Source organism: Tachysurus fulvidraco, chromosome 6 (assembly GCF_022655615.1).
Source record: "Tachysurus fulvidraco isolate hzauxx_2018 chromosome 6, HZAU_PFXX_2.0, whole genome shotgun sequence".
Taxonomy (NCBI): domain Eukaryota; kingdom Metazoa; phylum Chordata; class Actinopteri; order Siluriformes; family Bagridae; genus Tachysurus; species Tachysurus fulvidraco.
Window position 1 is genome coordinate 22,645,395 of NC_062523.1, and position 23,532 is coordinate 22,668,926.

The window sequence follows — 23,532 nt, forward strand, 5'->3', positions numbered from 1 at the left end:
CAGGATCAAACAGCAAATAGTTGTCAACAGCCTATAAGCAGCTGCTCTTTACCTCGAATAGGCAGGAGCAATGAACATTGCCTCTTTATATTTTTCCATTTGGGGTGTAAAAAATAGCCCAGCCAGGGCTCAAACCCCCGACCTTGGCATTATTTGCACCACACTCTAACCAGCTGAGCTAACTGGCCAAGTCTAGCTTAACTAGAACGCTGCAAGGTAGAAGGTGGCCTAAATATTTCTTAAAATTTTTGCCAAGCCCTTGCTGTTATAATGTTGCTTTGTATATAATGTTGCCTTGTATATAAGTTGAGTTCTATGTTCTCCTTAAGCTTACTAAACCTATGAGCTGAACATTGTTATGATCTAAGTCTGTCACTTTCCAGACTGGGCTTGCATGCACATGCATATTTTAACCCTTAGTTTTTCTTTTTCCACTAGAGGTCAGGTTTCCCTTAGACCAGGGGTCGGCAACCCGTGGCTCCGGAGCCGCAAGTGGCTCTTTCATCCCTCTTCTGCGGCTCTAGATTTGGAAAATAAATATTTAATGTAAATTTATTTTATTTTGTTAGTTTAAAAAATGTAATTCTAAATTCTAAGATTATGATGCTCTTGTAACATTAAAATAAACCGTGTTTAATTTTTTTTGCCGCTCAAATTATGCGTCATAACTGCCGACTTGTGAAATCCGACACACGGAAGCAGACGCATTTTTGGTTTGCTGCAGCCGGCAAGTTAAAATTTTGATGTCATGCAGGACTGTCAGGTGTCACATGTTGAGAGTTTGGTCTTTTCTTCCGCTCTCCCCCCACACATCGTATTTCCTTTTGACTAATTATCATATAGTTAATAAGCCGCAGCGCACAAAATGTATCAGTCCACACCGCTGTCTCTATGGAACCGTGCTGCAGGAATCAAGCGCGTCTCAGTTCTTAGTGAGCCTGACACTTATCAGCCAATCAAAAAAAGAGGCTACACAATAGCCAATCAGAAAATAGCACTATCTGGGACAGATTTAACGCAACAACCAATGAAAAAAATTGGGGTTTGGGGGTTTGGAGATGTCACGCTTGCCTGTCTTCAAAACTTGAGAGCCCTAGCCATGAATACGAAGAGGACTCAATTAGACATTGAACATTTTATTTGAAAGTAACCTTCAACCCAGCATCTTTTTTCTTAAGGTTAGTTCAAACTGTTCAAAATATTTTTGTTTGCCTGCAGAAATAAAATTTCGTTTACTCGGTAGCAGTTCATTGATTTCATAAATGCAACACACTACAGTTTTTTCTACACTTGCAGTGTTATCTTCATTTTAGATGTCAAAAGGGTTTTGTGGCTCCCTGTGTTTTTTTTCTGTGGGAAACAGGTCCAAGTGGCTCTTTGAGTGTTTAAGGTTGCCGACCCCTGCCTTAGACCCTCAATCTCAGAATCAGCAGGTCCATCCAGCTGGTTGCCTGATTCAGCTGTCTCACCCTACTCCCTCACACATTGTTGACATTGCAGAGAGCTCAGACTGACTAGGCCTGACAGAACTGAGTCTGGTTATTTTTTACTAAGTTTATGATTACAATAAACATCTTTTCTTTCTTACATCTGGCCTACAACTTTGCCTACATATGTCTTATGACACCAATTGAAATGTTTTGCATAGCTTAATACTTTACTTTGGTTATAGTATTGTAAGGAATACTACTTTAATTATTTTTATTCTAAGATTTTTCACAACACTTCTAAGCACAAACTATTACAGAGAGAACAACTCTTGGCTGTGGTGCTGTGGCGTAGTTGGTTAAAATGCCTGTCTAGTAAACAGGAGATCCTGGCTTTTCTGGTGGTGAAAATGCAGTACCCCCTTTCCCTTTTTTACAATCTGAGCTGAAACACCACTCCAACAGTATGGCTTTTAAGCCACACTGCAGAGCAAATTCCCTCGTAGTAGGCATTGGAGTCATGAGAATAAAAGATTGCACACTCAAGTCATGTTGCTTGCTAGCCAACGAAAAGCAGCTGTCTAACGAACGGGTGTGTGTTATGCCGTCCATGAATTTGGATGAAGCTGAGAAGACGTACCAAGGCCAACAGCAGTTTCAGGCTCTGTGGCACAATGGATAGCTTATTGGACTTCTTGGCTTGTTTTGGGATCGAACCCCTTCAGAGCCTTTTGAAATTCATAGAACTTGTGCCTTATTTGCCCAGGGATAAGATCTAGGTTTATGCTTGATCACATCTTGGAAATTCAAACTAGCTTGCAGCCGATGGGAGGAGAAGCGTTCAGACACAAACATGCATGCCTCTGCAGGATGATTATCTTAGATCTTTAAAAGTCTTACCCTACAGAGTGTGCAATCAAGCGGTCTCCATGTCCTTCATGAATTTGGATGAAGCTGAGAAGACTTACCAAGAACAACAGAAGTTTCAGGCTCTAAAGTGCAATGGATAGCGCATTGCCTAGTGCGTTCAGACACAAACATGCATGCCTCTGCAGGATGGTTATCTTAGCTCTTTTAATGTCTTTCTGTACAGAGTGTGCAGTCATTAAATGGTCAAGCAGATGTTGTAAGTTGCATATCTCCTATGGCTGGAGTAAAGCTTGCCCACACTATCACATATAGAAGCACATTTCTTGCTTGTGGCACTGTTGTTTATTTAGTAACTCTGTCACAGAGGAAAGCACAGCTCAATATTTTGACAGTTGAGGCCGTACTTTTACCTAAACCTAGCAGAATCATATATGCAAAAATCAATTTCACTTAAGACATGGTTTACTACAGACATATTAGAGTCCACAAGACAATAATAATAATAATAATAATAATAATAATAATAATAATAATAATAATAATAAGAAGAAGAAGAAGAAGAAGAAGAAGAAGAAGAAGAAGAAATCCAGTTAAATAGTTTACATATGCTCGGATCATAATCCTGTGTGTTACCTGGATGATCAATATCTATTTTTATATTCTGTGATGGTTCTTCATGAGTCTCCTTCTCATCCTAAGCAGTTAATCTGCCCACTGATATTCATTATGCTCTTTTCTAGTATCTTATCTCTGTATATTTGGCCCCTTTTCAACAGGACTATATGAATTTATTATGTATTTTCACACTGTATATGATGTACATTCACACCGAGGACAATTGGGCACTCAGATTACAATTACTATTACAAAAGGTGCAACCATTCACTAATGCGCAAAAAAGCAGCATAATATATTAAAACCTTTGAATAAGATCACTGGTGTGAATATTTATTATATTGGTTTTTTTTAAATAAGCATGTTAATAGCTTATGTTGATTTTGTTTATGTTGATTTATATGAAAAAAAAGTAAACAAAATAATATTAGAGTTAAGAATCAAGCACATGTAAACCTTTGAACTGGTTCATTTTTGTGTAAATTCAGTTGTTAACATTTTGCAGATTCTGTTATAGAACACCAACTGCATATGTATTACCTTTCAGGGGCTTTGGAAAGCGGAATTTTTGGAGAAACTTAAGTGAAACACTTATATGTGTAGGGGCCCTACATGGTGTCTGTTCAGATAAACAATAAACAAAGGTGTGGTGGTTTTCTTATTTGACATGATTATATGCTGACTGCAGCTCACCAGTGCACTATTGTTGTTTTGTGCACTATTGTTTATAGCACTGTGCAATTCAGAACAGTGCCACATCAAGTGTCCTAAGAGAAGTTATGCTCAAAGTACAGTTTAACTTTGAGTACAGAAAAATATGGAATAACAGATAGCATATTCTGCCCTGCTGCCAATGGGAAAAAAGCTTTTTGTGAGGTCCTGTGGTATATTTATTAATCAGCAATGTTGAATCAGCACAATTTTAATCACTAGCATCAATAATTTGTGTATTTTATTTTCTGTCTCAAGGGTGATCCAGGAAGTCCTCTTATCGTTAACAATGTAGCAGAAGGAATAGCTGCATATACCTTAAAAAAATGCTTAAATTGCATCCAAAGGTGTATATTCAATTCAATTCAAGTTTATTTGTATAGCGCTTTTTACAATAGACATTGTCTCAAAGCAGCTTTATAGAACATAAACATCGAGCAGAAGGTAAACATAAGGAATAATAAAAGAAATAACGAATAACAAAAGAAAAATAATTAACAGAATAAAAAATTCAAGATTATTCAAGAGTATATGAAGATTTCCTACTTTGATCCTACAAGTAATAGGGTAGAGTGTGACTGAAGTTCCCTGAGGAACGAGATGCTGCGTCGAATCGCTATGGGAACGCCCTCTGCGTGACCGCGCTCTGAACCACGTGTGTAATCTGACCAGTAGGCGTTGGGACGTGATGATGTCGCATAAACAGGAAGCTACAAATGGCTGCGAGATGGACAAGACGCTAGCTCCTGTGAGAGAAGGTAAGCGCCGCAGGGATGCAGGGAGTGTGGCACGGAGACGCAGCATCTCGTTCCTCAGGGAACTAGGGTTATGGTTGTAACCTAGAGACGTTCCCTTTCGGAACATGAGCTGCGTAGAAACGCTATGGGAACGAGTGTCCAATCACGCCACACTGACCAGACCCTGCTTAGAGAGTGAGGGCCTCGGCACCTGCACGTAGGACAGAGGAGCCCAGGGTGGCTCTGAGGTCAAGGTCATAGAACCTGACAAAGGTCAGTGGGGTGGACCAACCCACAGCGTCACAGATGTCTTGGAGTGCCACTCCAGCGGACCAGGCAGTAGAGGCTGCCACACTCCGGGTAGAGTGAGCTCGGACCCCTCGGGTGCGGGGAGGCCAGAGGACTCGTGAGCTGACACAATCGAATCCACTACCCATCTTCTCAACGTCTGCTTAGCGGCCGGGAAACCCTTTCTGTTAGGGCCGTAGCAGACTGGACACAGTCGGTTCTGTCGTTCCTGTTTGGGGGCTGTAAACAGAGGAGGGCAAAATGCCTGCAACATGACAGGTCATGAGGGGGCTGAAGGCACCTTCGGTACGTACCCAGGTTTCGGATAGAGAAACACTCTGGTCATGCCAGGGGCAAATTCCAGGCGAGACGGGGCCACGGACAGGGCCTGCAGATCCCCGATCCTCTTCAGGGAGGAAATCGCCAAGAGGAAGGTGGTCTTAATAGACAGAAACCTAAGGGCCACTTCGGTCAATGGCTCGAAGGGGGGCTCCGATAGAGCCGCCAACACAACTGCCAGATCCCAGACAGGCACTCTGGGTCGCATCCCGGGCCTCAGCCTCCGGGTGCCGTGGAGGAAACGTGTCACCAATGGGTGCCTACCCAGTGACTGCCCTGCCGGCAGGGTGCTAAATGCCGCGATTGCGGACAAGTAAACCTTCAGGGTCGAGGGGGTTAACCCAGCGGCAAACTGTTCCTGTAAGAACTCCAGAACTGAGCTGATCGGGCAGTTAACTGGTTCCAGGCCATGGTGCTCACACCACGACGTAAACAGTCACCATCGTGCGGCGTACAACCTCCTCGTGGAGGAAGCTCTGGAGTGGAGAAGGGTCTCTACTACCTCGGTCGTAAGACCAGCCACTATGAACTGTGCCCCCTCAGGGGCCACAGCCACAGCCTCCACAGCTCTGGGCGGGGGTGCACCAGGGTTCCGCCCGCCTGTGAGAGGAGATCCCTCCTGGGAGGAATTTTCCACTGAGGGCCCCCGAGTAGGGACACCAGATCCGCAAACCATGGCTTGCCCAGCCATCGGGGTGCTACCAGGAGGAGACGGACTCCAACCCGGCGAACTCTCTCCAGAACTCCAGGGAGCAGTGAGATCGGGGGAAAGGTATACAGGCATAGCCTCAGCCACGACTGCATCATGGCATCCAGACCTAACGGGGCTGGGTGAGAGAGGGAGAACCAGAGGGGACAGTGCGAGGTCTCCTGGGTCGCAAACAGATCCACCTGGGCTCTGGGGTGGAGACGCCATTCCCCAGGCCTCGGCCCCTGCCTCGACAGGGCATCTGCTCTGACATTCAACCGTCCCAGGATATAAATGGCCCTCAAAGAGAGGAGTCTGTCCCGAGACCACAAGAGGATCGCTCGTGCTAGCCTGTAGAAATGGCGAGATCAGATCCCTCTTGGTGGTTGATGTAGGAGACCACCGCAGTATTGTCCAAGTGGACCAATACGTGGCGATCTCTCAGGTCCGGGAGGAAGTGTTTCAACCCCAAAAACACGTCCATCATCTCCAGGCAATTTATGTGCCACGAGAGACGTGGGCCGCTCCACAGACCCTGGACGGAGTGGCCACTCATGACCGCACCCCACCCCATGAGGGAAGCGTCCATCATTAGCGTCACGCGACGACATGGAGCCCCCAACATGGGGCCTTGGGACAGAAACGTTCGGTCTTTCCAAACCTCCAAGGCTCGAGGGGCACGCCGCGAGACCTTGATGGAACGATATGGGTTTCCCTTGAGAGAAAACCCCCTGCCACCACTGGAGGGGACTCATGTGCAGGAGGCCAAGCGGGATTACGCTGGACACCACTGCCATGAGCCCAATCAGCCTCTGGAACGGCTTCACAGTAAGTGGCTGGCCTTCCCGCACTCTCCTGAACGAGGTTAGGCCAAACAGGAGGAACCAATGTTGGTGAGCTTCGCCCCCGAAAGCAAACCTCAGGAACCTCCTGTGTGCAGGAAGGATGGAAACGTGAAAGTATGCGTCTTCCAGATTCAATGTGACGAACCAGTCCCCGGACCTGATCTGAGTCACGACCTCCTCGAGGGTGAGCATCCTGATCCTGAGCCTCTTGAGAGAGCAGTTCAAGGAGCGTAGATCTAGAATGGGACACAACCCGCCATCCTTCTTCGGAACGACAAAGTCCGGACTTTAGAAGCCTGACTCCCGAACCGAGGGGGGAAGCACCTCGATGGTTCCTCTCCTCAGGAGTGTGCGCACTTCCCATTCCAGGACCAGAGCCTGCTCAGGTCCCACCAGGGTGGGACACATCCCGTTGAAACGGGGAGGTGAGGACGCAAACTGAACTGTATAGCTGTCCTCTATGATCCGCAGGACCCACAGGGAGACTCCTGGCAGCTCCTCCCAAGCTGTCAGAAAGTTCCTCGGGGCTGGCCTCTGACCCACTCAGAGCAGCTGGGGCCAAGCCCTGCAGCTGATGGCACCTCGCGAGAGGCGGCGGACCCTCCCCCTCCACAACGAACCTTCGGGGGGAAAGGTGGGAAGCGAACCGCTGGAGGCTAACCTGAACGGCCGGAGCAACATGCTGTGGCCGTTGATACTTCCTGAGAGGCAGCGGGTCTCCCCCATCCGTACCGAGACTTTGGGCAGAAGTGGAGGGAGGTACCTGCTGGCAGGGGGCCGTGCTCTGGAGCACATCTTGTGGCAGAGCCAATGGCCCAGCACCCCGGTGGTGCAGGGGAGGGATGGGCACCGTAACGTGAGGTGTGCCCCATCCCCCCAACCGTAATCTGACAGGGTCTATGCACCACTGCCCGTTTATCAGAGGCGAGGGTGACCCTCAGGTCATCCTGCTCCTTCTTGGGCCCAGAGTGTCGCCTTGGGCCCTTAGGCCCCGCCCGTGGAGATCGGGTGGCCACGCTCTGTTTTTGGGCCTCGCGGTGCCCGAAAGGACCAGGCTGGGGCTGCCGCCAAACAGCCCCACGAGATCGCCGAGGGAGGTACTGCTGAAATGCAGCCGACTGCTTTTTGGACTCCTGGAACTTGTTCACGACCATCGTTTTCACAGTGTCGCAAAACAGTCCAGTAGAAGCCATCGGTGCATCCAACAGCACAGCTCGATCCTTGTCCAGGAGGTCGGACAAGGTGAGCCACAGATGCCTTTCAGTGGCCACCAGGGCCGCCATGGACCGACCAACGGCCCGTGCTGTGTGTTTCGTGGCCCGAAGAGTCAAGTCGGCAGTCTGACGCAACTCCTCAATATCAGCGGTCCCGGAGCTAAGTTCCTCACCCAAATCTCATAGCAGGTCAGCCTGGTATGCATGCAATACACCCATGGTGTGGAGGCAGCCCGCGGCTTGACCTGCTGCCGCGTAAGCCTTCCCCACTAAGGCCGACGTAGCACGTAGCGGCTTAGTGGGGAACACCGGAGCCTTTAGCAATGATGCTACGCTAGGGGAGAGATAGCTAGCCAGCGTCTCTTCCACACGTGGCATCGCCCCATAGCCGCACGCCTTAGCCCCAACCACATTCGTGTAAAGCGAGAAGCGACTAGGAGAAGTGCGTGTAGAGTACGGGGTTTTCCAGGATCTGGACACCTCGGCGTGTAGATCAGGAAAAAATGGCAGGCATTGGCGCTGAGGAAGTGACACAGGGCACAGGAAACGCTCATCCAGCTTACTGGGTGTGCGTTGCTTCTGCTGCTCCACCGGACAATCTAAATCCAGCTTGGCTACGGTTTGTGTCACGACCTCGATCAGCTCTTCATACAGCACAGGCTGTGAGGAGCCCACAGGCTCGCTAGCATCCATCAGCTCTCCTTCCTCGGAGGGAGAGACATGTAATGCCGTGCTGCTCGCGCCGGGAGAAGAAGCAGCCATCGGGACTGCTTCTCTGCAAAAGCTGGAGCTCGATTCAGCAGACAAGGCTGGAGAGGACTCATCCGCCTCCAATCCCGCTGCTAAATCAACCTACGAGCGCTGGCGCCGCTTTGCCTCGGCAAGAGCGGGACCGGAGCCGCGAGGGAGAGTGCTCTCCTTGAAGAGCGCTCTCCGGGAGCGAAGCGTGCACATAGCCATGCGGCTGCAATGCGAGCAATCGACTCCCTCGAGAGCCGATTGTGCATGCTCCACTCCCAAGCAAACAACACACCGATCATGCGAATCCTTCCCGGTAATGAAACGGGGACATGAAAAAACACATTTACGGAAATTCTGTCTGCCAGCCATCACTCGATCAGCAACACGGTATCAGAAAAACAGCGCTTACCTGAACGAGCAGAAGCTAGCGTCTTGTCCAGCTCACAGCCATTTGTAGCTTCCAGTTTACGCGATGTCATCCGCCAATGACGTCACGTCCCAACGCCTATTGGTCAGATTACACACGTGGTTCAGAGCGCGGTCACGCAGAGGGCGTTCCCATAGCGTTTCGACGCAGCTCGAGTTCCGAAAGGGAACAGATTTTATCCATAATTGGAGTTCAACAAAAAAATCAAGAGACCTACTAGTGCTGCAAGATTCAGCATGCTCTATAGGGCCCCCAGATCTTTGGAAAACTTCTTTATGAGTCAGGTCCTAAGTGACTTTAGTTTTTTCTATCTTCTCCTCATGTCCTTGTAGGTTTGCTCCAGTTTTTCCAGTTTTCTCCAAACATTCAAAATGTCACAGTGCCTCTGAGTGTGAATGTATGTGTACACAGTGCCCTGAAAACCTGCCCAGGATATAGCAGTTACTGAAAGTGAATGAGAAAGTGACAGAATGATAGACACAAATGTGTAGTAATGAAGAGAGTTTTAAGATCAATTGAGAATTAGCAATGTGAGTATTTTGTGAGGTCTTGTGCATTTTATGTCGAATCTGTTGCATTAGTGCCATCTTCAGGACTGCTGACTAGCGGGCTAATGGAGGAGTTGTGAGATGAAAGCTCTAAAACTGAGTGCTTAATGATGGTAAAGACTCACACTTTTGATTGTCAGCTAGATAATTGACTGAGTACGGACCTTTCTGGGAGACTCAGAATTCAAACATGAAATTCGCAGAGTTGGTGCATCTTCCAGAGACCCCTAGTTAGAATAGAAGAGGAATGAAACAATGTGTGCGAGCAGAGATGGCAAGCTAAGCCAGCTCAATGTGCTTCTGTACGATTGTTGCAGTTCGGGAGAAAGTAACAACTTCTCGGATATTGTTAACTGCTAGTGGACAGAGACAGATGGTTAGTTTGTTGCATAATCTCCAAATGTGGAATAAGGTACCATCCTGTTTTCTTTTGTTGCTTCTGCTTGGGTGAAATGACTGCTGAGTTTTTGGTCTCAATGGCCCCAAGCATCGATTCAGGCCTGCAAGGTTGATTTGGTTTAAAATAATCTGACTGTTATTTCTGAAGGTTATTTTGGTAAAAAGATAATGCAATTCAGCTAAATGCAATTCAGCTAATTTGTCATTGAGTTTGTCTATAGTATGTCAATTTAAACCTTTAGGTGTTGTATTAATTATGCATAACTTATTCTGACAACTAGCATTTTCTTACTCATTTTATAAAACAATGCATGTGACATGTACACAAAATATGATAAAACACAATTCATATTTGCAATGTACATTTTATTGTGATTGTTGTTACTCCCATTCCCCTAAAGGCGTTGAAATCTCCCACATGCTACTCCTCACAATGCATATACACAGTAGCCCAACCCCAGTCATCTTTGACTAAATTTTTTAAGGAAACACCAATAAACTAAAGACTGAAAGAAATCTTCTGTACTGTTTCGTTTAGTGTGAGATTACCTCTATTTAAATGTGCTTATATATTATACACATCCACCCATAATCAGTTATTTTCAGTTAATCATTGTGTGTAATATTTATAATGTATAAAACATACAGATAAAGACAATCTAGAATCAATTAGTTTGGTATAAATTTTATTAGGACGCAAATCTACACAGTGAATGATGTAAAATGTGCATAATCACATAATTATGGATAATTAAAGGATATAACATGATAAAAAATGCAGTGACTGGCTGCTGTGATTTATTACAAAAATAATTGGTTGTTTTCCTATAATAACCCATCCTAAATATTCACCATACTGTATATACACAACAATCAGTGTATATGGAGCTCTTTGTAAAATAACATCACATTTTGTTTAAATTATTAAAAAAATACATGCAAGTGTAGCCTACGTCTACTCTCAATGGTTGTAGAAAGGGGCCCTGAGTCCTTTTTCTGTTTTGTAGGTATTGGGCCGCTATATAAAAAAACCTAATCTCTCAATTTAGAACACTAGAAACAAAGTATAGTTTAATATATCACACATTAACACTCTGAAGTCTTTTAGTGTGTGCTTTAGGCCACCTAAATGAAAACATCAATAAAGCTGTTTGGAAATAAATTATAATTTCCGGTTTAAATGAAAATAAAAAAAAGAAAGAAAACAAAATACAAGTAATAAATACTATTTCCCCAAACTAGTGTGCTACTCCACACAATTTCACATTTAATTAATAAGGTACATACACAATTACAATACTCCAACTTTAAAAGCTAGTTAAAATATAATATATTTAAAGTTAAAAATGAATGTACTCATCTTGGTGGTTTATCTTTCCATGTTTACCTCTGTTTATAAGTCTGTCATTTTTTAAAGATCGGTTATCTATAATTATATTTTGAATGGTAAGCATTGGCTGATGATTTGAAGGATGTCTCTGGTGGTTAGGAAAAAGAGGAGAGGAAAGATAGAAAAGAAGATCAAGTGGTCGAAGTTGAAAAAGAATGTAACGGACTTGCAAAATTTCAGTTGCAAAATTTGTTTCGTATTTAAGTTTAAAGGTTCATAAGAATAAAGCCAGCTATAAGTGGAACCTTTATTTGACAGGTAATGTAGCTTCCAGAGCGATAATGATTAAGGAGTAATAAACGGGAGCATGCACTTTACTGTAGTTGTTATGGTTTCATCATTATTTAGCACCCCCAGAAAAGTTTTGTGCACGTGTCCATTTGTTGTAATGAGTGTTGCATAATATACTGTGTATTCTGACTGTAGTGCAGCAAAAGTATATGACTGAGCCTTTATTGTGCATATTACGCTCTTACTGTGATTCTCTGGAGTGGAAACAGATGCTTCATCTTTGTATGAGGTGTAATTAACTTCATAAAATCCATCAGTAACATTTTGGCCGTCATTTGGGCAGGGACTGCTACAGAGGCTGTTGTGTGGAATTCAGACAGAAGCTGAGACAGGCTTTGGGTGGTCAGGAAGAGCTTCCGGATGACTGGGAATCTACAGCAGAAATGATCAGGGAGACAGGAAGGAGGATGCTAGGTGTGTCATCTGGAAGGAGAAAAGAAGATAAGGAAACAAGGTGGTGGAACAAGGAAGTACACAAGAGCATTTAGAGGAAGAGGCTAGCTAAAAAGAAGTGGAACATGGAAAGGACAGAAGAAAATAAACAGAATTACAAAGAATTGCAGAGCAGAATCAATAGTGGAAAGGCTATTGATCCAGGTGACATACCTGTGGAGGTGTGGAAGTGTCTAGAAGAGACAGCAGTGGAGTTTCTATTTAGAATATGTTCAAGAGGGTTTTAGAGGCTAAGAAGATGCCTGAGGAATGGAGGAGAAGTGTTCTAGTGCCGATCTTTAAGAACAAGGGTAATGTGTGTATGTCAGAGTAGTTCAGGATATGTATAAGTGGAGTATGACAGCAGTGAGATGTGTTGTAGGTCAGATAGAGGAGTTCAAGGTGGAGGTGGGGCTACATCAAGGATCAGTTTTGAGTCCCTTCTTGTTTGCTGTGGTGATGGACAGGCTGACAGATGATGTCAGACAGGAATCTCTGTGGACAATGATGTTTGCAGATGGCATTGTGATCTGTAGTGAGAGTAGAGAGCAGGTGGAGGAACAAATAGAAAGGTTGAGTTCTGCTCTGGAAAGAAGAGGAATGAGAGTCAGTCAGACTCGCTGTCGCAACCCCTGTCGGGTAAAGCTGAAGGTAGAAAGGGAGGAAGACCTTTGTGGACCACTCTTAGATGTCACATGGAACTGTGTTCTTAAGCAGGTCCACTTATCGTCTATGACATAGAAATTGGCATTTGCTCATTCAGTTCAAAGTCTCTTTTCCACCGGAAAGAACATTAGGTTACTGTCGTAACCCCGGTTCTCTGAAACATCAAGTGGAGAGATCCACCTATGGGAAGGGCATCCGTTCCTGACCTCTACAGAAGCATCCAATTGCACCAAGTCTGGCTTGACAGACAGGAGCGTGTGCCAAAGGCAGGTAAGGTAACGCCCATTACCTGAGTGCATAATGCACCTGCACGCGCTGCCTTTCCTCAGTGTACATATTCGCTTCTCATGCAGCAAGCGGGGCAAACTTGGTGGATCTCTCCACTCAATGTTTCAGAGAACCTGGGTTACGACAGTAACCTAATGTTCCCTTTCATCATCTCGTGTTCGAGATCCACCTATGGGAGATATAGACAACTCCCCGGTTGCCCAATACACTCACAGCGAGGCCCTGTAAGCCAGAGGACGGCCAAAAAGGTGGTGCTTGGCACGTCACAAAGCAGCAGACATAACATACTGCGCGGGGCAAAAAGCTCAGCCAAAGGGAAACACAGCATGCGGCAACATGCATGTTAAAACCTCGCTGACATCCAACAAGCGGGCAGCCTGCAGGAAAAGAACATGTAAATAAACATGTAAATGGACCAACCTGAGCATATGGCGGGGAGAAGACCATATGCCTGAAAAACATGCACAGCCAGGCCGGGCGGACAGGGCTGACAAGAGTGCACGTGGCTACGAAGAGCCCACACTCAAGACCGCATGAGCCACGGTGGTACGAGTAACTTCAAGCCGGTAGTGCCTGACAAAGGTGTGCGGAGAGGACCAGCTCGCCGCGGCACAAATGTCCTGCAAGGGAACTCCCAGCAACCTGAGGGAGATATCCCCCAGGGGCTCAAAAGGACCAACACCTCCAGCACCAAGGAGAGATCCCAATCCGGGACCACACTCCTGGTGACCGGCAGGGAGTGGCGCGCGCCCCTCATAAATCTACGGATAAGGGGGTGCTGCCCCACTATAGCGTCGCCGAAACCGGCGTGACATGCAGCGATAGCCGCCAAATAGACCTTAATTGTCAAAAAAGACCTGCCACGATCGATAAGGCCCTGTAAAAAAAACCAGAATATCAGTGACTGAGCACAGATACGAGACGAGCTGGTGCTCCTCGCACCACGCCTCAAACACACGCCATTTGCAATCATAGAGAGAGCGTGTGGAAGGGGCCCTGGCACTCCGAATTGTGGTCGATAACACGGGGGGAAGCCCCAGCATGCTCAAATTCGCCCTCTCACGGGCCAGGCCCAGAGAGCCACCCTACCCGGGTGAGGATGAAAAATCTCCCCATTCGCCTGGGTCAGGAGGTCCATACGTAACAGGAGGGGCCAAGGCTCCGCATAAAGAAGAGGAAGTATCTCCGCAAGCCAAGGTGCCTTGGGCCTCGTCCTCCTTCTTCTTATCAACGCAGCGCTGCTGCATCAGCGCAACGGCTGGGCCGAAAAGAGCTTGACCCGGCTCAACTGGCGCCCCAGCGATGCGGCGCTTCTCACTATCGGGGAGACCAGATAGGTTGAGCCACAGCGCACGTTCTCCGACCACCGACAAAGCCATAGAGCGCCTGCTAGCCTGGACAGCCTGACGGGCGTTGCGGTGGACGAGGTCATTGACCGTGACGATCTCCTTCCAGAGATCGGGGGATGGCAACCCACTCTCCAGCTGCTGGCCCAAATCAAGCAGGAGTTCAGCCTGATACATGGACAACAGCGAGGAGACATTGAGAGCTTGAATGGAAAGAGCTGAGGCTTTATAAGACGCCTGATGGATTGATGCGGAGAAACGATCCATCTTGCCTGGGAGGACGGGCCTGGGTGGGGTGAGCAGCCCGCCCAGGGATGGGTTAAGGTGTCTGGCGATGGAAGGCTCGATCATGGGGGGGTCGCCCATGCCCAGACCCACCATATCCTTCACCTCAAGCCCCGCGAGACCGTGTTTTAGATCAAGCTGATCTCCCCAGCAATACTTCATGTGTTTTGCACATGCAGGGAGGACGGGCAGGAGCTGCTTCCTTGGGCCGGCAGGAGGCCCTAGAAGCTTACCGTCATACACACCCCTCTCCTGACTCGATAAGCGCACTGCACGCGGCCGTTTTGGAGAGCACCATAAGGAGGAAAAAAAAGGAAAAAAAGCAGGCGGGCAGCCTACGGAAAGCCCTCGGGGGGGGGTGCGAGCGTGGGCGGCTCGCGAAGCTAACCTGGCTGAGGACGAACACGTCCGGCGGAGGCTGATCAAGCGATATGTCCTCCTGAAGACAGAAAGTGCAGTCCAAAAAACCAGGGAGCTGTGAGGTAGGATCAGAAGTCGTGAGAAGCGAAAGTAAACTGAGGAAAGGCAGCGCGTGCAGGTGCATTATGCACTCGGGTAAGGGGCGTTACCTTACCTGACTTTGGCACGTGCTCCTGTCTGTCAAGCCAGACTTGGTGCAATTGGATGCTTCTGTAGAGGTCAGGAGCGGATGCCCTTCCCATAGGTGGATCTCGAACACGAGATGATGAAAGAGAACCGGGTGCTGGTTCAGAGCTAGCGCTAGTGCTGGTTCAAAGTCGACTGGTGAACCTTCTAAGAACCGGTTTGCCTTTCCACCAGCTAGAGAGCCATCACAGCGCCGAGTGTGACGTCACTGTATACGTGTCACGTGTCCCAGCAATGTTAGCGCAGCAGTGGCAAACACAAACACAACAACAATGGCGGATGTTGCTTTACTGTTAATGCTCATGGCTTGCTAACCTACATTGGCATCCAAACGCGGCGAATAAAATGTGCACGTGCAGCTCCATGTAATCTGTATAAACGGAGGTTGTAATCGATAAAGTACATAACATTATTTTATCGTTAACGCAGAAAAAAATTTTGCCTTAGCATGTAGCTACCTACTATCATGTGTGCTGATAATGTATCATATCACTGTAAAGTAAAAATGTATTAAACATTAGTATACTTAAGGTACATTATCAAATGCGCTAACAGTAGCCCCGCCCCCAGCTCTTGACACAAGCGGTTCTTAAGTCTAGACCAGCAACGTTTTGGTGCTACTTAAGAACCACTTTTCCTGGTTCGGAGCCGGTGCTTTGGCGGGCGAAACAGAAAGAACTGGTTCTAAATTAGGCTCTGGCTCCGAACCAGCACTCGAACTGCCTCGGTGGTAAAGGGGCAATATATCCAAAGTTAAGATAGCCAAAATGTTTCCTGGTACTAGTCCTTTTGTGCAATAGATGTCAGTGCAGTAAGGGTATTTCATATAATTCATACTGTTCTGGGGTCTCATTTATAAAACTGTGCGTAGGATCACTACTAAAAATTTACGTACGCCCAAAAGCCAAAAATGGCGTACGCCAAAAAAAATCCGATTTATAAAACCGTGCGTACGCACACCTGTAAGCAATGTTCCCTTTATAAATCACAAATCACCTGCAGATGTGTGTACATGAACCAGCCTCAAATCCCGCTCTGTACACACCCATTTCTAACCATAAATAGTCAATGCACTGCGCAGGCACGAGAGTGGACCTCGTTATAATGAGTTTCCTCTGCGCTCTGTGTGTTTAAAAATGGGGTGAGGAGCCAGCGTCTCAGGGGTAGCCACTGTCGCCTGCAGGTTATAATCATATTAAAAGCAACATTGTTATAATTATATTAAAAACAAAATTGTTACATTTTCTACTTTTTAATATTGTTAAACTCACCATGAAGCCAGCCATCGCATACTGCGCCTGCATTTAGTCTTTTCTCTACACTGTTATGTGTCAAGATAAAGGAATGATGTGTTGAACCAGGCCAGCGTGCCACAATGTTTGTGAGGGTCATGTTGGAGTCACATATGATTTGCACATTAATAGACTGCACATGCTTTATATTAACATAAGCAAATTCATTTTCAGATGGTGCCCTTATAGCAACATGAGCGCAGTCAATTGCGCCGATTACATTTGGGAAACCAGAAATTGCTGCAAAATTTCATTTTAATGTTCTCGCACAGTGTAGGGGAACCTGATGTATCGACTACCCATATTAAGTATACCATTCAAAACGACAGATATTATGGCACTCAGGGACGGCTGTGATATACCAGACCTATAGGGTGAGATGATAGATTCCAATAGAATTATTTCATATAGGAAAAGGTTTTAGACACAAAGTTGAGGATTACTTATAGTTTTTTTTTAATATAAATAATTTACCTGTCTGCCCATTCCCGCTGGAAACAGCCGGTTGCCAAGAACCCCAGAGTGGTGAGGACTTGTATTTGGACTGGGATGGCATGGTTCCGGCGTGTTGCCCTCTTTAATACTGGACCCAAGTCAACACATATATCTAAGAGCACAGCTCTAGGGAATCTAAATCGGCTTATTCGCCAGTCATCATAATGGGCCAGGAAATCATCATGGTCCCTGAAACCTCATTCTCTCCTTATTCTCCCATTGGCGTAATCCTCCAGCAGTGCCATCATGAAGCATTACATACCCTGGTCACCGGAGGATTTATATGTTTCTAGCAATTAGACTGATCGTTAACACCTTGCCAAAATCACAGAATTAATTTGTGGGTGAAAATTTAAGATGAAAATGTTATAGTGAACACATACTTCTTCATGAAGGTTTTGTAATGAACACCGTAATAGTTAGGACCGATGATGAGTAGCGATTGTGCTTCATGACTGTATTTGAAGACTTTGACATTTTATGATATATGTACATTAAGGAAAATATTCTGCAGTTCTCTAATAAATGGGTATTTCATGCTATTCTGTATCACATCTAGCGCCATCTCCTCCTGCGCTCCCGTTGTGGACAATGTGACTGTTTATTCTTTGTTAGCATGTAGAGCCATCCTATTAAACTGGAAAGATCCCCTCACCCATACATATTCATTAAAAGGATTAAAAAAAGACTTATTTATTTTTTCCCTTTAAAAAAAATCACTCTGATGCAGATTAAGCCTGTAACGGTTAGTCACAGGCGAATGCGGATCCATTTGCAGTTACTATTTTAATGGGCAAAAAACAGGAAACAAAGAACGAGCAAGCAGGCAGAAACAGATCAGAACACTGGACAGGAGACAGAGACAGAGACAGAGAGCACAGCACATACTAACAACAGGGAAGTGAACAAACCAGAGTACATATAGGGAACAAGAACCAATCACAAGACGGAGGCAATCAGACTAAGACAAAACACCTGGGGAAGAGAACGAGTGCAGTTAATGTCCATGGTAACAAATAGGTGGGCGGGGTCAACAATTAACAGCAGGAAATGACAGCAGACAGAAACAAGGGAAAACACAGACAGACTCGTTACATAACCAGAGAGCTGAACAAAATTCTCCAGAATGGTTAGAGCCGCTGGCAAAGAAGTCTGTGAATTAGACATAAAAAGCAATCAATCAGGTTCCATGATGCAAGTTAATAAAACCTTGGGAATATATTGTAGTCCTGACTAATGGAGCGCTATAAAGAATGGCCGGAACAAATCCAAATTTTTCAAAAAGTAAAAAAGATACTCAACTCAACCCTGTCAAATGCTTTCTCTGCATCCAAAGAGACAAAACATTCTGGAAAGGACTGATGCTGAGAATATACCACACCTCAGTAAACAGTGAATATTAAATAAACAATTCTTTAGAGACCCAATTTGAGAAATGATGATGGGGAGAACATCTTCAAGTCTTGAATCAAGCACCTTCACTAAAGATTTAGCATCGCAATTGAGCCTTGAAATGGGCCTATATGAAGCACAAACCAAAGGGTCTTTATTCTTTTTAAGCAATAAAGAGATACATGCTTCATTTAAAGCTCTTAAAAACATTTCTTAGTCAAGTTCTCTCTCCATTTTCTTTTTTTATTATACAGATAGGGTTAGGGTGATTGTCTGTGAAAGTTGCACATGCACTTAGGAACAGTGCCAGAGTATACCAGTGCTAGAAAATTATTACACCAATATTATGGTTGTGTATTTTTTTCCTCCTAGTTATTAGTAATGCTCTGATTATTTTACAGTCCAAAATGAAGCATGTTCAGTGTTAGTGTCAGTTATACTGTCTGAATATTATGCAGGAAATTGCATAATTAAGTTTCGTCGTCTTCAGAAATTTTTGTTGTAAAATTTTTGTTATATCCCAGATATAACTGGTTTTGCCTTTTGTGTACCGAATATATTATTTATAAGTATTATGCTGATCATTATATTTTAACACATTTTAGTTTATATAACAGATCAAATCTATTTTATATCAATAAAAAGTATAGAGTCAACAAAGTTTTAAATACATTTTACATGTATCCTTAACGAGTAAACCAGAGGTGATGCTGGCAAAGAAAATTCCCTGAGGTGATATAAAGAAACCTTGAAATCTTGAAAGGAAGCAGACTCAAAAGGGAAGCCACCTTCATCTGGCTGAGAGTGTATAGTGCAATTGAACTGGCCGAAAATTGAACAGCCCTGCACTAGTCTGGTAATTTGTTCCAGATCTTAATGTGCTTAGTGTGAAAAATTAATCTCATTCCCTACAGTGAAACGAGTGTGTTCCATTCAGCATGAGCCGCAGTCACAGCACATAGCAGGAGTCATGTGACATAAGGCGAGTGGCGCAAGCAGCCTCTCCTGTGAGACTCGATGACTAACAGGATGATGACTTTTGTTAGTATAATTCCTTCTGTTCATTTCTTGCTTCCGTTTTTTTCTCTCTCACAAAACAGAAAGTTTGAATGCGAATCGGCATTCTCACACATGGATGTCATTAAAACGAGTAATCACACATCCCTCACAGTCTGCACCTGCACCAATTTGTGTGTATTACACTGACAACATACAGTATGCACTAGATTCACTGCTTTTGTGAAATCTAAAAACTGTCATCACTCTCATTATCTTTGTGTTTATGAATTAAGCTTAAAGAAAGAAACAGACTCTTTGTCTTCATCTTCATCAGCTTCATACATTTTCACTATTTAAACATGTAAATGTTTAACTGGAAAGAAGGTGTATAAAATCTATGGATGTGTAAAGCATGTAAACACACCTTAACTGAATCTTATTCTGCAGTTTTACTCTGACAATCGCACACTAAAATAAACACAAGAAGTCTTTCAGCGCTTAGTTTAGTGGTGTTACTTCACAAACTTTACCAGGACCACCTGCAGCTGCATATTACATGCATACAGATATAGTAAAGATGAGTTTGGTAATTATACATAACTCTAAAACCATAAGCCCCTGCTGTGTTTTCACACCTTCAGTCATAGTGAAGACTTTTGAAGTTGAATCATTTCCTGTCTGTGAACAGGGCAGAATGAGAAATTCCTTTTTAGAATGCTTTTTATTGCATTGATCAATGTGTCGAATAAATAAGTTTAATATTTATTGCAGGTAAATAGTTTTTATTGATAAAACTTTATTATTATACAGAGTGCCAATAATTCTGGAATTAACTGTATCTATAATTTATGTATAAAAATAAATAAAAGCCTTCAGGATGAAATTTAATATTATCTGGAAATTTTTTTTCCTCTTTTCTTTGTTCCTTTTTTTTAATAAAAAGAAATAGCATTCACACATCTCCACTCAACTCTACTTTCATTCTGAGTCATTTCTGCCACCTCAAAGCACTCAAAAAAAAGTCCCTATGTATATGTGTCTGCCTGTGCATGCATTGTGCAGCATATGAGGTGAAAAATGTGAAAGAGTTCAAAGTCTCTATGGGGAGGAGTTATGACTGAAAGCTTGTTGAAATGTAACAGAATTCATGTGTCTTGATGTACAGAAGTAGACATGTTCTTTAGCATCTCTCTCCTTGTAATTTCTGTCACCCCTTTGTGTGGTAATGTATTCCGTATTTTATTCTTATTATTGTTTTCACAATTGTTTTATTTTATTCTTATTATTGTTTTTGAGGTCATACATTAACATACATCTTTCAGAATCATAAATGTGGAATCATAAAAATTGCATTGTTTTTTTATTTAGTTCTGCTCTGAAAAATCTATTTCACATAACATATATTTACATTTAAGTCCATAACACTACTACTACTACTACTACTACTACTACTACTACTACTACTACTACTACTCATAATAATAATAATAATAATAATAATAATAAGAAGAAGAAGAAGAAGAAGAAGAAGAAGAAGAAGAAGAAGAAGAAGAAGAAGAATGTCTGTGCGTATGATAATAAACACTTTGAACTTGAACTTGAAAAAAACAGTTAAATATGCGTAAATCTTAATCATGTGTGTTACCTATTTTTATATTCTGTGATGGTTCTTCTTCAGTCTCTTGCAATTAACATCCTAAGCAATTAATCTGAACACTGCTATTCATTATTTATTTTGCTAGTATCTTCTGCATAACTGAGCCCTTTCCAACAGGTGTATATGAATTTATGATGTATTTTTCACACTGAGGACAATTGAGGCACTTAGGTATAACACCAACTGCAAATGTTTTGTCTTCTCAGGGGCTTTGGAGAGTGGTATTATTGGAGGAAATGAAGTGAAACCACACTCCCGACCCTACATGGTGTCTGTTCAAATAAACAATAAACACATGTGTGGTGGATTTCTAATTCGACATGATTATGTGCTGACTGCAGCCCACTGTGTAGAGTATGTTGTTTTGTGCTTTTAAACAATTTTAAACACTATGCTAGCATTTTCAGTGTGCAGTCGCATAATATAGCAAAAAATAGTAAAATATATGCTATGCATTATCTGTGACACTAGTGACATTGAATACTCTGAAAAGGACAAGCTGCATGTAGTACTGGGAGCTCACAACATCAGTAAAGCGGAAACCCAACAGCAGAGAATCCCAGTGAAGAAATACATCAAGCATCCCTGTTACAAGAGGAATGAACGTCCAAATGACATTGTGCTACTGAAGGTACTTCTTTCTACTTTCACAACATTTACTTTTGGTTAAATGAGCTCTCACCTCAAACACTAATGAATCTGTTACAGCTGAGGTCCAACGCCAAGCTGAACAAGGACGTAAAGGTTGCTGTTCTTCCAAAAAAGAATGAGAACCTTCCAGCCAATCAGATATGTTCAATAGCTGGCTGGGGCAAAACAAGTCAGAACAGTGCTGCATCAAGTGTCCTAAGAGAAGTGATGCTCAAAGTACAGTTTAACTTTGAGTGCAGAAAAATATGGAATGACAGATTTTACACTGATAGCATGATCTGCACTGCTGCTAATGGGAAAAAAGCTTTTTGTCAGGTACTATGGTATATTTATTAATCAGTATCATTGAATTTTAATCACTAGCATCAATAATTTTATTTCATTTTCTTGTTCTGACTCCAGGGTGATTCAGGAAGTCCTCTTATCTGTGGCAATGTACCAGAAGGAATAGCTGCATATACCTTTAAAAATAATTGCTTAGACCGCAATTATCCAGAGGTGTATATGAAGATTTCCTACTTTATTCCATGGATTAAACAAGTAATAGGCTAGAGCTTGACCGAAGTATTTTTTAATATTTTAACTTGAGATATTAGAAAACACAGACCACAAATCTATACTTATCTTCTCAGTTTAATGTAAAAAAAAAAAAAAAATCTGATTTTATGCATAATTGGAATTCAGCAAATAAAATAATAAACAGTTCCATACTGATCCTCAAGTTTCAGCATGCTCCACAAGGCCCCCAGATCTTTGGAAAACTTCTTCATGAGTCAGGTGCTAGGTGGCTTTAGTTTTTTATCTTCTCCTCATGTGAGTTTTTAGTGAGGACGTGTGCATTTTACATTTAATCTGTTGTATTAGTGCCATCTTCAGGACTACTTGGGAAAAACATTTTAGAAATTAGTATAAGGGGAAAATGCTTGACTGAGAGAGGTAGTAAATTGTTGGAGTTTCCAAATCAGATATAAAGAGAGACTTAAAAGTATCCTATACAGAAGCACAGCTGTGACTGTATCAGTATTGAAGAGTACCAAAAAATGTACTAATACTTGGCCTGAAAATGCTATGAATATATCCCTAATTTATACTATTACAATAATCAGCCCAAAGCAGTGATAGTGACCCTGGCATGTATTTTCATAATAATAAATGATTTAAACAAAAAGATCTCCATGTACACTGACTGTTGTATATATGGTGAATATTTAGAAAATAAACAATTTAGGTTGTAATAAATCACGACAGCCAAATACTTTTTTTAATTTTCTTGTCAAAAAAAGTATTTTTATCAATGTTCTATCCCTTATTTTCATAGCTCTTGTAATTATACACATTTTACATTATTTGCTGTGTAGTTTTGTTTTTTATAAAATTTGACGAAACTTATTAAGGAAGTTTATTTATTTATCTAATTTATGTAAATAATATTAGATTATATTTTTTTCTTCATATGGATGCTTTATGCATTATATATATATATATACACACACACACACACACACACACACACACACACACACACACACACAAAAATTAACTGAAAATAACTGATCAAGGGTGGATGTGTATGATATGTAAGTTACACTTAAATAGAGTCTATCTCACACGTAACGAAACAGTTCACAAGACAGTTGTTAGTTTATTGGTGTTTCCTTAAAAATGTAGGCAAAGATGATTTTAACAACACGAAGTAGTACTAAATAAATATAATAAGTATTAATTAATATTAATTATTGTTTAGATGGAAAAGTATTTTTCCAAAACGGTTGCATAGAAAATTTAGTATAATATTTGTTGTAAATGTGCCACTTTGGTCCAATATTTTAGATGTGCCAGCAAATCTGAATTTCACTGAACATTAATGTTTTTCAAAGCAATAAAATAAAAGAA

General features: G+C 43.2%; 1 protein-coding gene across 1 annotated transcript; it reads left to right on the plus strand.

Moving 5' to 3' along the window:
- The first annotated feature begins 20,419 nt into the window (after positions 1-20,419).
- On the plus strand, positions 20,420-22,809 carry LOC113664048 (granzyme B(G,H)-like). The gene is made up of 5 exons (XM_047815019.1): positions 20,420-20,553; positions 21,195-21,342; positions 21,460-21,619; positions 21,697-21,954; positions 22,042-22,809. The coding sequence occupies exons 1-5, from the start codon at positions 20,505-20,507 to the stop codon at positions 22,189-22,191; spliced, it is 765 nt and encodes a 254-aa protein (XP_047670975.1). The 5' UTR covers positions 20,420-20,504; the 3' UTR covers positions 22,192-22,809.
- Positions 22,810-23,532: the final 723 nt, after the last annotated feature.